The sequence below is a fragment of the Mauremys reevesii genome, linkage group 1, assembly GCF_016161935.1.
Source record: "Mauremys reevesii isolate NIE-2019 linkage group 1, ASM1616193v1, whole genome shotgun sequence".
NCBI lineage: Eukaryota > Metazoa > Chordata > Testudines > Geoemydidae > Mauremys > Mauremys reevesii.
The window spans coordinates 7,079,312-7,093,809 of NC_052623.1; the positions used below are offsets into that span (position 1 = coordinate 7,079,312).

The window sequence follows — 14,498 nt, forward strand, 5'->3', positions numbered from 1 at the left end:
ACCAAAGGTAAGCAACTCCCTGATCCCATATTGCTTTCTGCAGTGGCAGAGCCCGGCCCCATGCAAGAAGCAGAGAAATAGGGGTCCATTCCCCACCTGCCTCCCCTCTTCCTGCGAAAGGCACAGTCGTGCCCAGAGAGTTGGGCAGAGGCACTGGCTGGAGCTCCGTTACCAGGCTGCCTCTGTGAATCTGGGGCAATAGGCTGCTAGGAAGCAGAAGTGTGCCTCCAAGCAGCTCAATGTCTCCTTTATGTCTCACTTCTGGCAGCTTTTGGGTGCTGTGAGGAAGAGCTGGAGGAGGCTGGTGCATCCCTAGAGACATGGTAAGCAATGCCCCCCTCCATGAATCTGCAGTGGGTCAGTCCTCTCCTTTAGCGCCATGCAATTCATCCCCACTCGAGTAATCCCTCCCCTGCCCCGACCTATGTACCACGCAAGCAACTCTTCTCCTTTAGACTCCTGCAATTCATTCCCACCCGGGGCAGTAGCCCGAGTAATCCCTCCCCTGCCCCGACCTATGTACCACGCAAGCAACTCTTCTCCTTTAGACTCCTGCAATTCATTCCCACCCAGCAGAAGTTGCCATCTCTACTCCACCCCCACGCATCATACCGTGGGTCATTCCCTTCCTCGAGCATCGTACGGTTCATTTAACCTGGGGCAGCGGTGATGGAGGGGTATATTGTGTCGACTGGACTGGACTGGACCATCCTCCCCTCCCAAGACGGGGAGAAAATGTTTTTTGGGAGCAGCCCCGTGCATTCGAGGTAGAGAGATCAGCAGGAAGGCTGGGCTTTCTGGTACAGTGAGAAGGGTGAAAGGGATCCAGCAGCACTTGTGTAACGGCCCCTTCTCCAGTCCCCCAGCAGCAGTTCCCAGCAGGATTTGAATCCTGGACCTTCAGCTCTGCAGCATAAAGCACCCCTTAGAGCTGAAGAGGTAGCTGTATTAGTTGGCAGCTATAGTAGGCTGTTATCCTATATGTTGATTAGCTTGTATGGACATGGCACACACGCTGCCAGTAGGATACACTCTGACTTCCTCAGCACTAGACAAGTCTCACCTCACAATCCAGCTAACCCCAAACCAGGCCCGGGTATTGCAGGGGAGGAGGCTGCCTCAGCGGAGAACGGGACAGGGAGCCTTTCGGTGCCGCCCCTCTGGGTAAAAGAGGGCCTGAGAGCAGGGCCTGCACTCAGCTATCTGCTCTCTCTGTTCCACAGCTGCCCTGTGCACCTGGAGAAGTTCCCCTTGGCTCAGCGCCTCAGGCTGGTTGACAGGAGGCTACAGGACGTGGCCATACACCTGGATGAAGTTCTGATGTCGTAAGGCAACTGACCAGGGGCCACCAGACTGGGGGCTGGGTGGGAGGGGAGAGTGAATGTAGAGAGGAGGGAGCGGGAAAAACCAGACACTCCAGGATCCTAAAATAACAGGGAAAAAGCCACTAAGAGGCTTTAGCTTCCAAGGTGAGATACCAGTGAAAGTGAGGTGAGGAATTATCAGAAATTAAATGCAGAGACTGCAAGTTGGGGTTGTGAGTAGGATCAAATCCTTCTGTAGGGCAATATCTGCCAGCAGGCGACTGTCTAGAACCTGCCCGTGCTGTGTTGGAAGGAAAAAGCAATCCAATGACACCCTGTGAGGGGGTGTCCACCCCACACAGCACTGGAAGGGGCTCAGGTGGCCAGGCAGGCCCATGAACTCCACAGGGTGCACCTGCAGGAAGAGACGGGGAGCAGGGAATTGATCCAAGCAGGCTCAGCGGGCAGGAACAGACGGGGCCTATAAAGCCAGGAAGCTGGCACCAGACAGGGGCTGAGGCTGGGAAAGGGCAGCCCCTCCCTGGGAAGAGGGGGGAGTGTTTGGAGCTGGTGCACCCAGAGCAAGGAGGGGAACCAGGAGTAGTAGGAAGCAGTCCAGGCTGGGAAAGGAAAGCCCAGAACTGCTGGGTTGAGGGTCCCTGGCCTGGAGCCCAGTGTGAAGTGTGGGCCCAGGTTTCCCTACCAGCCCCCAAGGGCACGGCATGGACCGGCGGGGCAGTGAACAGGAAAACTGTCTGGGTCACTGTGGGAGTGACAGTGACCACATGCGACAATTGGAAGGGGCATTGACCTCAAGAGCTAATCCCCAGAGTAGGCACCAGACAAGCAGTGAGTGGGACACCACGTGATAGACCCCAAACATGAGTCATCAGCCAGGACTTTCAGGACCATAGCACAGACCTCCACCGCCGGAGAAACTCCATTAACTGGGAGCAATAGTAAGTTGTTAGCCTCTAGTGTATCAGCCATTAGAAGAGGACAGTTTTCCAGTGGGTTAGAATGTAAGAACATAAGAACAGCCAGACTGGGTCAGACCAAAGGTTCGTCTAGCCCAGTATCCTGTCTTCCAAAACTGGCCAATGCCAGTGCAGCAGAGGGAATGACCCGAACAGGGAATCATCAAATGATCCATCCCCTGTCGCCCATTCCCAGCTTCAGACAAACATAGACTATGGGCCACCATCCCTGCCCACCTTAGCTAATAGCCATTGATTAATTTATCTAGTCCCTTTTAGAGTTTATAGTCTTGGCCTTCTCAACATCCTCTGGAAAGGGTTACACACACATGCTCACATCTTCCTCCCCCAAACCAATTCTTGTTAGCTAATCTTTCTATTAAAATAGCAGTAGATCCCCGATCATGCTCAAGGCCCCATTGTGCTAGGTGCTGCACATGTGCGTGTGACGAAGGGGTTATCGTTCTAGATAAAATGAGTGCCGGCTCCCCCTCTCAGTCCTTCGTTACCCAGCTGATGTCCCTGTGTCAGGGTGTGGTGTGCAATGCATGCCTAGGCACTGCCCCATTGCACTACTGTTGGAAGGCTGTGACCAAGCCCTGCCTTTGCTCAGCAGGGCCATGTCCCATCTGTCCCTGTCTGCTTTCTCCCACAGGCCGAGTGTGTCGACATCTGTGATGAGCCAGTTCTCCTACTCCTCTAGGGAATCCACCACCTCTGCCCTCTGGAGTCCCAGCTCCTTTCCCCTGAGAGAAGCCTCCGTGACTTGGTCAGAGCCCCTCTGCCACACAAGGGAGATCATGACTGTCACAAGCTGGGAAGGATCCACTCATCCCATCCAAGCCCAGCCTCTCCCCAGGCCTCCTGCCCACAGCAGACGAGACCGGCGAGAGCAGAACATAGGTCTGGACCAGATGTCAGCCCATGGCTTAGACTTCAACATCCGACAGAAGCATCTGCAGAGCCAACTGGGGGCACCACAAACCCCCATCCCGGGAGAACCATTGCTGAGTGAGCAGGACACCAAGCAGCAATGGGAATTCAACACAGATCGGCCCAAATGTGGATTTCCAGCAAAGGTCCCAAAGCCCCTCAGATCCGACACCAGGCCTCAGCATGCACAGGAGATCCAAGAGCCATGGGTCTGCCCCTGGGGACCCCTGCCCCAAAAGGCCCACAGGATTATGGCATCCCCTGATGCCATCCTGGCCAGGTTTGTGCCCATGGCGGGGGTCAAACTGCAGGATCACGTGGCTCAGAAATGCTGGCAGATCCAAACGAAGGCTTTTCCTAAGGTCGTGAGAGAGTCGCACAGAGATGCTCCCCTCCAGACAGAGACTGCCCTGCCTGGGCCACTCCGCCCCCCTAGGGAGCCAGGCAGGCACAGGACAGCGGCATTCCCAACAATGGGACAACAGCCTGCCCACCCCATCGAACTCCACATAAGGCGTGAGCATCTCATCATGCAGAGGGGGCTGCTCACCCTTGATCCAGAGCCCCCGGCAAAGCTGCCTCACGCCGGCCAAGCCAGGGGAGCCAGTGTGGAGTTCAGTGAGATGGAGACCGATTTCCTGCAGACAGGGAGGCAAAGCACAAGCTCCTCTTCTTGCACACGTCCTCCAACGCCAGTGGAAGATACCACCATAGAGACCGGCAGGAATGATAGCGCGGCAGGAAACCAGACTAACCCAGATCGCTGCACTCTGCCAGCAGGGATGGATCTGATATCGCCACCTCCAGGAACCACAATAGCAGAGAAGACACTCGAAGCGACACTCCAGATTTATAGGAGCGAGTTGAGAAAGCCCCTTACCAGTGTGCGTGACAGCAAAGGGACTGAAGAGAAGCTGGAGCTGCACATGGAGAGGAAGGTTACCTTGGGAGAAGGTTCCTGCCTGGGGCCAGGGGCACAGGCAGGTGAGGGCAGGGCAGATCTTCCCAGGACCCAATGCCACCAGGTTGCCCCAGAGGCCCCAGGCTCTGAGAAACTAACAAGATCCATCCTTGACTCTCTCATTGCTGGGCAGGCTACACACGACCTGCAGATCAAGCACCTGACGGAAATGTTGAGCAGCTCCCGCCCCTTGGCGGACCAGGTCTCAGTTTGCCAGCAGTGCCGCAAGGCAAATCCAGGAAAGATGAAGGGTAAGAAAACTCAGAAGGAGACATCTGCTGAGCTGCATGGTCTTCAAGACATCATGGATTCACATGGGTTCGATGGCACTGTGAATTCAAAGCTCTCCAGGGACCAGCCGCCAATCAAAATATGCAAGAAGTGCAGTAAGCTTCGATGGAAGAGACCAGCTGGCTCTGCAGGTGCTGACTTGCCCAGAAGATCCCATGGAATTCCACAGCAATGGACTCCAGGAGACTCCTCAGCATCATCCAACCACAAGATACCAGTGGTGTGGCTCCTTCCAGCAGACAAGAGCAAGACGCAGGATGGAATGGGAAACGGCTCTCACCAGGCAACCAAAGATGGTGTCCATTGCTACGAGTACAACAGAGCTTTTGCAAGCTGGGGAGAAAGGAACTGGGAATCCTGACGGTTCTCCCCCAAAGTCACCAAAGGCCTCCAGAGCTAGGACACCATCCCCTTCAAGGAGCAAAGTTCTCAAAGAGATGTTAATGCACCTGAAGCAAATCTTCAGCAAGCTTCAAAACAAAGTGAAGTCCCGAATGTCCAAGGACTCCTGTTCCAGAACACCCACACTAAATTTACAAAGCCACCCTTTGGAAGGCAAGGGCCTCCAAGGGTAGGCCGGTTTCCATCCTACTGAATCCCACCCTGCCAGCATGCCCACTAACAGAAGGGGCCCACAAATTCCAACATCTCCCTATTATCCAGTGGAGTCTGGTAAGCATGGGCTAAAGTGGCTGAGACGAATGGCTTGTTGTCCTGGGACACAGAGACTGATGTATAAGAGACTCTCCTTGGGGTATAAACATTTAAACTCAGATTCCAAGATGAAGGGGTCTGGGAAGCTTGGGATGAGATTGAGGGTGTGGCTAGCTCACTGGATTTGCTTACTTTACCTCATGCGGTTCAAGAATCAACCTTCCTTCAAGAAGAGCTGGATACTAAATTTCTACAAAGTGCTACCCTTTTGGAAGGCAAGTGGTCTCTAAGAGTGTCCAGTAGTACTCATTGGGGCCCCACCATTAATCAAACTCAACCAGTCCTTATGACCCCCGAAACCCGGCCCCTCGACCCCTTAAGCCCCGCCCACCTATCACCAGAAGTCCCACCCATGGGGTATACTGGTCAAGGTGGACACATGGCCGAAGTAAAGTGTGTCATGTGGACTCTCTAAGAACTCTCCCGCTGCTCTCTACCAATCAGAGGGTTTCGTCCCCATTGGCTCAGTTCCTAAGAGGCAGATTTGACCAATCAGGGGTGTTCTAGGGTGGGGTGACCATCCCGGATGTGGTCGTGTGGACTCTCTAAGAACTCCTCCCAATGTTTCTTGCACAATCGCGATGGTTTCGTCAAAGACAGGACCACCCCAGAGCAGATTTGACCAATCGGGGTGGTGTTTCTGGGGGGGAGTGTCCCGCCAGATGAGGGTCGTGTCACCTTCTTAAGAATCCTCCTCCTGGCGCCTCTGCCAATCAGAGCGCAACACTATCAATTCTGATAAGTCCCAGCTGGGCAGCAGAGGCCATCTTTACCAAGGATGCGTACGTGAAATCATGGAAACATGGGCTCTTCACCATCCCTGAGCACTTTTGACTTTGTTTTAGCCTCGAGGGCCTTTGGGCTTTTGTGGAGAAAGGCTAGATCAGCGACAGTCTCTACTGAGGGCTCTGACTAAAGCCTGATGGACACGCCTAACCTGAACCTATTTCGTGAGAGGTGGCACCCCAATGAGCATGACACCAATTTCTCTAAAGGTGAAGTAATACACTGGGGGAGTCATCGGAGAACTAGGTGCAGAATGGAAAAGATTACCTGTGTAAAATGAATGATTAGAAGTGACTGTTGATGATGGGGGTGTAATGGGGGTTAGGAACCGTGTGTGGGGGGCTGTGTAATGCTTAAAACAAGCAGGGAACTTACACTGTTTCCTTTTCTGAAAATCTCGACAGCTTGATGATGCCTTCTAGAGAGCCAGAGGCCCTGGACAGCGTTACATCAAGCAGCGAAGATGAACCGAAGCTCTCCTTGCTTCGGTTTCACCGCCGATAAGGCAAATTGTTGAAGAGGACCCGAGGATGACAGCTGGGCGAGGAGTTTAGGCTTGGCATGGAACTAATTGAGCGAAAAGCACGCCGGCGGAGCATGCGCAGTAATGCGGACTATTGTACGCGGCGTTGCTTTCAGCAGTGCTGTCCCACCTCGGGCGCGAAAAGCTTTCTGAAGATTGTGAGGGTCGCGGTCAGGATGTGCCAGCTCAACGCGCCATGACCGTGTGACTTGACTTCCCTAGTAGATCTAAACGCAAGCCCGGGGCCTGTGTGCTGAGCTGTATTTGGAAAGCTTATTAAACACTGCTCTGCTCCTCGGTTATGCTAAGTGCAATGTTCAGCCTAACCCACAGAACATTTAGCATAAGGTGACCTTGATAAATGTTGTAGCAATTTAGTGCAGACTCTGACTGTGTTTTAAAGAAAATGAGCAACCGGAAAATGTTCATGGCCACATTATTGACTGAACTGGGATCAAGAGAGAACATGGTTAGTAAAATCAAGGTCCTGTAGGCACCAAATCTTATGTAAAGGTCATATATGGGTTCAAGACCAGGTTATGGGTTGTTATAGATTATGCTGTCTGAAGGCATGTGTCATTTTGTAAAGTTGAAGTTATGTATATTGCTGACTCTATCCTGTCTCATTTCAAACTTATGCTGTGCTTCTGGGTGACATCCCAGACAGAGTTAGTGTTGAGCTCTGCCTATACTGTGATGGCCCATTAAGGACCATCAGTTACACAACTGACCCAGTGAGAAGGCAGATGCGCCTTGTAAGTCAGCAAAGTATGCAGGGACTTGCCACTTATGACTCAAACTCCACATTTGCTTGTAATTTTCCACAGTAAGGACAAAGAGGTGTTCTTACACCTTGAAAAGGTTATAAAGGTGATGCCTCATCTCCATCTTGTCTTCAGTCCTGCTTCTTACCTCTGGAGGGCCTTTGCTACAAACTGAAGCTCTGAACAAAGAACCGATGACCCATCCCAGCTGGGGATGTACTCCAGAGACTTAATTTAAACCTGCAGTTTATTCTATCACTGCTACAAGCCTGAACCAAGAACTTTGCCATTACTGTATGTAATTGATTCCATTTAACCAATTCTGGCTCTCGTCTGTATCTTTTTCCTTTTATGAATAAACCTTTAGATTTTATAGATTCATAGATTCCTAGATTCTAGGACTGGAAGGGACCTGCTTTAACTTCATTATTATTAACAAGATGGTGAACTCATGCCACTTTAATAATCTGCTTAAAGGTTTGTTTAAAGATTCTTTCCCCCAGTGATCAGTTTGTAGTCTGACACACAATAACGCTGTAAAAAAATAAGCAGAAAACCCTGGATACTTCAACACCCGTCTTGTCTTTTAGGCCTAAGGCCCAGACATATTTGGATAGAATGTCTATCACTGTTAAGAATAATACTTAAAACCACTGCTGCATTTACAGAGAACAGTGCATATCCACAGAATTGCCTGCCATTGCACATCCACATCTGAAACAATGGTCTTGTTGCTTCCCCAAAAATGTATTTGAGCCAGTTTGTGTAAAGAGTAGAAAAAGAACAGAGAGTCCTTGTGGCACTATCAGAGGAACTAGCAAATTTATTTGAGCATTTATAAGCTTTTGTGGGCTACAGCCCACTTTACATTGAATGCATGCAGTGGAAAATACAGTACTAGGAAAGATCTATAGAATATACTACAGAGAACATGAAACAATAGGTGTTACCATACACACTGTCAGGAGGAGGAAGCGATCCAGTTAAGGTAGAGCTATTATCAGCAGGAGAGAAAAAGAACTGTTTTGTAAGTGGTAATGAAAATGTATTTCCAGCAATTGACAAGATCATGAGGAACTGAACTTCCTGTAGTGGGAAAAATAAGCATGGGGAAATAGTTTTGCTTTGCTGTGGCCCATCCACTGCCAGTCTTTATTCAAGCCTAATTTAATGGTATCAATTTTCAAGTGTAATTCCAATTCAGCAGTCTCTTGTTGGAGTCTGTTTTGAAGTTTTTCTTGTAATATTGTGACTTTTAGGTCTGTAATCAAGTGGCCAGGAGACTGAATTGTTCTCAAACTGCTTTTTAATGTTATAATTCTTGACATCTGATTTGTGTCCATTTATTCTTTTCGTAGAGTCTGTCAGTTTGGCCAAAGTACATGGGAGAGGGCATTGCTGGCACATGATGGCATATATCACATTGGTAGATGTGAATGAGCCTCTGATAGTGTGGCTGATGGGATTAGGTCCTATGATGGTATCCCCTCAATAGATATGTGAACAGAGTTGGCAACAGGCTTTGTTGCAAGGATGGGTTCCTGGGTTAGTGTTTTTGTTGTGTGGTGTGTGGTTATTTGTAGGTTTTGGGGGCTGTCTGTAAGAGCGGACTGGCCTGTCTCCCAAGATCTGTGAGAGTGAGGATTGTCCTTCCAGGATGGGTTGTAGATCCTTGATTATGGACTGGAGAGATTTTAGTTGGGGGCAGTGGCGGATTAACAAATTTGCAGCCCCTGGCCCTCAAAAATTGCTGTGCACCCCCACCAGCAACAGCTCACCTCCGCTCCCCACGGCAAGCCTGGGAGGAGGGAAGAAGGAGAGTTGTTGCATGCTCGGGAGTGGCAGCGGTGGGCGGAGATGAGCTGGGTCGGGAGGCGGTTCCGCCCCACCCAGGTTACTCCCGCACCCGCGATCCGCAGCTCACCTCTGCTCCACCTCCTCTGGGTGGGCGCTACTCACTTCTCCCTCCTCCCAGTGCTTTTGCGTGGCAAGCCTGGGAGGGAGGTGGAGGAGCAGTGCACCTGGGGATGAGGCGGGCCAGGGATTCGGAGAAGGGGCAGAGTTGGGGGTGAGCAAATTTGCTGCCCTAGGCCTAGGCCTCGTTGGCCTGCGTGATAATACACGCTGGTTGGGGCTGAAGGTGATGGCTAGTGGCGTTCTCTTACTTTCTTTGTTGGGCCTGTCCTGTAGTAGGTGACTTCTGGGTACTCTTCTGGCTCTGTCAATCTGTTTCTTCACTTCAGCAGGTGGGGATTGTAGTTGTAGAGCAACTTGATAGAGATCTCGTAGGTGTTTGTCTCTGTCTGAGGGTTGGAGCAAATGCGATTGTATCGTAGAGCTTGGCTGTAGACAATGGGTTGAGTGGTGTGGTCTGGATGAAAGCTGGAGGCATGTAGGTCAGTATAGTGGTCAGTAGGTTTCCGGTATAAGGTGGTGTTAGGTGGCCATCATTTACTAGTGCTGTGGTGTCTAGGAAGTGGATCTCTTGTGTGGAATGGTCAGGCTGAGGTTGATGGTGGGATGTAAATGTGTAAAGTGTAAGTGTCCTTCTCTGAAAGCCAAACTGTTACCTGTCTTCTATTTAAAGTTTTACTGTGCTTTCTGCCACTTCCACGCCCTTCACCACTTCGAAGCTCCCAACTTCCCAGGGTGTAATATATTTTCTTTAACAGAGCTGCCTGTGTAGAAATGATGGTTACTGGTACCATCTTTTACTAACACAAATATGAAGAGGACACATTCATATTGACACATTGAAATAAATATGTTTTATTAATTGCCTGGTTTAACACGACCTTTTACAGCCGCCTGTAAAAATGGACACCACGACCCTACCATAAGGGAGTCTGAGCTGGTTAATTCTTCCATTTGTCCTTTTCTGGATTTTCCTCTTGCGATCTGTGTCTCAGACATGAGCAAAACCAGCTGATGCCTGATATATTTCCTCCCAAAAGTGGTGAGCTGGCGCTAGTTTCCACCGGTTCGCAGGAACCGGTTGTAAATCAGAAACCCTTTTAGAACCAGTTCTTCCAGGACAACCGGTTCTAAAACAGCTTTAAATTTAACTAAAGCTCGAGCAGCTATCCACCGGTCCAGGTCCCGGCCGAGTGGCTCTGGCCAACTCAGCTCAGGCCCCCACAGTGCTGGTCTCGGTCCCGGCTGAGTGGACCTGGCCATGGCCGAGTGGCTCCAGGCAGCGCGGTAAGGAGCAGGGTGTAGAGATGGGGTGTTGGAAGAGGGCAGGGAGTTTGTTGCATTGTGGGGAGTGGATAGGGTTGCGGCGGTCAGAGAGCAGAGAACAGGGGATTGAATGGGGGCAAGGGTTCGGGGGGGCAGTCAGGAAGGAGCAGGGGTTGGATGGCGTGGTGGGGGGCAGGAACAGAGAGAAGGTGTGGTTGGATGGGGCAGGAGTCCCGGGGGGCCATCAGGAATGAGAGGAGAGGTTGGATGGGGCGGCGGGGGAGAGTCAGGGACAGGGAAGGGGATGGATGGGGCAGGGGTCCTGGGAGGCCTCAAGGAACATGGGGTGTTGGATGGGGCATGACACCATGGGGGGGCACGAACCCCTCGTGGGGTGAGGAGGAGGGAACCTGTTGTTAATATTTTGGCAGCTAATCACTGCGTCCCACGAGGCTACCGATGTCAGTTCTCAAAGACCTCTAGAAAGGCATCATCGAGCTGTTGAGAGATTTTCAGAAAAGAAACAGTGTAAGCAGCTCACTGCTTGTTTTTAGATTTACACAACCTCCTGGTTCCTAACTTCATTACACCCCATTATCAAACGTCACTTCTTAATCATTCATTTACCTGAGCGACATCTTTTTTGTTCACCTTGTCCTCTGGTGACTCCCCTGAGCTGCTTTCGTCTTCCACCTCTAGGGGGGCGGAAAACGAGAGGCCTTCATGCTCATCGGGGTGCCTCACGAGGGTTTGGGTTTCGGGTTCTGGCGTATCCATCAACAGCTGAGTCAAAGGGCCCTCGTCGGAACTGTCGCTCATGTAGCGCTTTCTCCACACAAGTCCAAAGGCCCTCGGGGCTAACACAAAGTCTGAAGTTCTCACCAGGGCGGTGAAGGAGTCCATGTTTCCACGATTTCTAAAGCACGTGTTCTTGGTAAAAGATGGCCTCTTCTGCCCCTATTGCTGGGACTTATGGGGTGATAGTGCTGTTCTCTGATTGGCAGAGGGCACTGGGACGAGTTCTTAGAGGGGTGACGTGATCCTCTTCTGGGCAGGTCACCCCACCCCAGAACATCACCGATTGGTCAGATCTGTTCTCAGGGCAGTGCTGTGTGGCTGAAACCCATCGTGATTCGCAGAGGGCAGTGGAGGAGTTCTTAGAGGTCACACGAACCACTTCCAGATGGGGCACCATGCCCGTAACACCTGATTGGACAAATCACCTCTCAGGGTGGGCCTACAGGGAGAAACCCTCCTGATTGGTAGAGGGCAGTGGGAGGAGTTCTTAGAGGGTCACTTGACACACTTTGCTTCCAGTCATGTGTCCTTCTTGACCCCGAGTACTATTTCCCATGGGTGCGACTTCCAGTGACAGGTGGTCGGGGCTTAAGGGTGAAGGGGCAGGGTTTAAGTGGCCTAGGGAGGGGTTAGGGTTTGATTGATGGTAGGTCCCTTATACTATTTCGGTTCCATACTACTGAATCCCACCCTGCCAGCATGCCCATTAACAGAAGGGCCCACCAAGTCCACCATCTCGCTAGCAATCAGCGGGCCTTGTAAGCATGGGCCAAAGTGACTGAGAACAATGGCTTGTTGTCCTGGGACACAGAGACTGATGTTAAGGAACGCTCCTTGGGGTATGACGTTTAACCCCAGATTCCAAGATGAAAGCGGGGCCTGGAGCTTCAATGAGACTGATGGTGTGACTAGCTCACTGGATTTGTTCTTTTACCTCAGAAGCAATCCTTCCTTGGCAGTTGCATGGCCGAAGTCTCGTCCTTACAGATGTTTTGGCCACATGTGTGAGTAAAAGCCAACAACCCCTGGAGAAGGAGATTAGCATGTCCCGTGGGTGATTAATCAGGGACGGGACAGTGACAGACCAGGTGTAATGGGAAACAACAGCCACATCTCTTCTCATAGTGACTTTATTCATAGGAATTCTGAGGTTAGAGCAGCCACCGATATGGCTCTTTGGGGGCCAACATCCCACCGGTCCCCTGGCTCTCCACGAACAGAGTGACTTTTTAAATGCTGCTGCCTGGCTTGGTCTCCTTTCCCCAGACTGCTGTCCTCCCTCAACTGCGGGTGGGGATGGCCCCCTTAAGCTTCAGGTCTTAGACCCTGTATGAGCCTCTCTCTACAGAGTGGAGATCAGTAGCTCTTGTATCCTCGTATATAAGGGTCCAAGATGGAATAGGTGGCCATGACCTGTGTCACCAGCTCTGGAGCTGGATGATGAATTGACTCTTTACTTGACAAGTACCTGATTATCCTCGCTCGAAGATGGTTGCTTTTCCTGCTGTACACAATTTGATTCATTAAAGGAGGAGCCAGCAGGTAGATGTAGCCCAGGATAATTTGAAGCAAGGAGAAGAGCTCTTCCAGAATCTGTGTATGACAGTCAGGCTGAACTCTGGCATGTAGAAGAGCAGGACAGCGCAGAGGTGGGAGACGCAGGTGTTCAGGGCCCTAAGGCATTTTGTGGGGGACGTGATGCTCAGCACTGCTTTGAGGATCATCACATAAGAGAGGAAAATGAGCAGCGAGTCCAACCCCACCATTATGACTGTAATAAACAAGCCATAGATGTCGTTGACTGTGATGTCCGAACAAACCAGCTTTATGACGTCCTGGTGCAGGCAGTAGGAATGGGAGAGGACATTGGCTCAAAAGAATCGGAACCATTTCAGGAGAAAGGGGAGTGGAAATATTACTGCCACGGCTCTTAGCACAAACACCAGTCCCAACTTGGCTATTCTCGGCAGGGTTAAGATGGAGGCATATCTCAGCGGGTTACAGATTGCGATGAAGCGGTCAAATGCCATCAACAAGAGCACAGAGGATTCAATGAATTGCAGAGAGTGGATGAAGAACATCTGGGCAAAACAAGCATCAAGGCTGATCTCTCTAGAGTTAAACAAGAATAGGCCCAGTATCGTCGGTATGGTGGCTATCAATAAGCCAAGGTCTGTGGTGGCCAACATGGAAAGGAAAATGTACATGGGCTCATGGAGGATTGGATCTGTTTTTTATAATGAACAGAATGACTGAATTTCCTACTATCGAAATAGCATACATGGAGCTGAAGAGGACAGAGACCCAGAGATGGATGTCTTCCTGCCCAGGTATCCCAGTGAGAAGGAACACTACAGGTGTGAATTTGGTGTCATTGACAGCTGACATACCGTACTGGGCAGGTCCAAGAAGTTTTGAACTTTCCTTCCTGAAAGGAAAAAGAACAGGAAAGTAGATGATATTTAATGAGACATCTTTCTGCTCTGAGTGCAAATCTAGGATTCCCAGAAGCTCAAGGAAGATCAGAAAAAACATAGATTTGGATTTACACCCCAATAGGATATGCCAATAGGAAGACAGGCACTGCCAGACTGGATCTGACCTGCAGTCCTTCTAGCCCAGTAACCCGTTACACATGCGTCAGGGGAAGACAGAAGAATCCCTGCAATAGGGAGCTATGAGATTGACTGCTCCAAGGGAAAGTTTCCCCCAGGCACCCACTAGTTAGACATATTTTGTGGTGTAAATCCAGTCCCTCTTTGAATCCTGCTAATCCCTTGGCCCCATTGATATCTTGTGGATCAGAGTTCCACAGCCTATTGGAGCGCTGTGTGAGTTTGCAATAGTGACATTCACACAGACACCCTTTCTGACCCTCAACTTCAAAGTGTGGCCCATTGTATCATGACATGTGTGTACACATATGGCAAGTGCATGACGAACATGGTCATTGTGTTTATCTGTCCTGCATTTAAGTTATTCATAAACATGTTTCATTGCCTCATTATATACACTCTTTTTTTATTTTCTCTGCTCCTGTGAGTTCAAATTATGCCACTGCCTCTTTGCAGCACAAGGGATAAATTTTCAGGGTCTGTTTCTGAATTCAATAACGGCATCACTCCAGATTTACGTGTGTCAATTCGACCAGAACCGGGATCTATTAACTTTCCCTTACCAAATGCTCCCAGTGATACACTCTGACCCCCAAGAATCCCTCCAAGAGAAGCTGAAGTGCTTTGCCTGGCCAATGTTGACTGAATCCAG

The 14,498-nt window shown here is 50.5% G+C and overlaps 1 protein-coding gene and 1 pseudogene across 1 annotated transcript; one reads left to right on the forward strand and one right to left on the reverse strand.

Moving 5' to 3' along the window:
- Nucleotides 1-266: 266 nt before the first annotated feature.
- Nucleotides 267-6,689, forward strand: LOC120392350. Its single transcript, XM_039517070.1, has 4 exons — nucleotides 267-767; nucleotides 1,224-1,325; nucleotides 2,937-4,152; nucleotides 6,606-6,689. Exons 1-4 carry the CDS (start codon nucleotides 670-672, stop codon nucleotides 6,687-6,689), a joined length of 1,500 nt encoding a protein of 499 aa, XP_039373004.1. The 5' UTR covers nucleotides 267-669.
- Nucleotides 6,690-12,587: 5,898 nt separating this feature from the next.
- On the reverse strand, nucleotides 12,588-13,574 carry LOC120392802 (annotated as a pseudogene).
- Nucleotides 13,575-14,498: the final 924 nt, after the last annotated feature.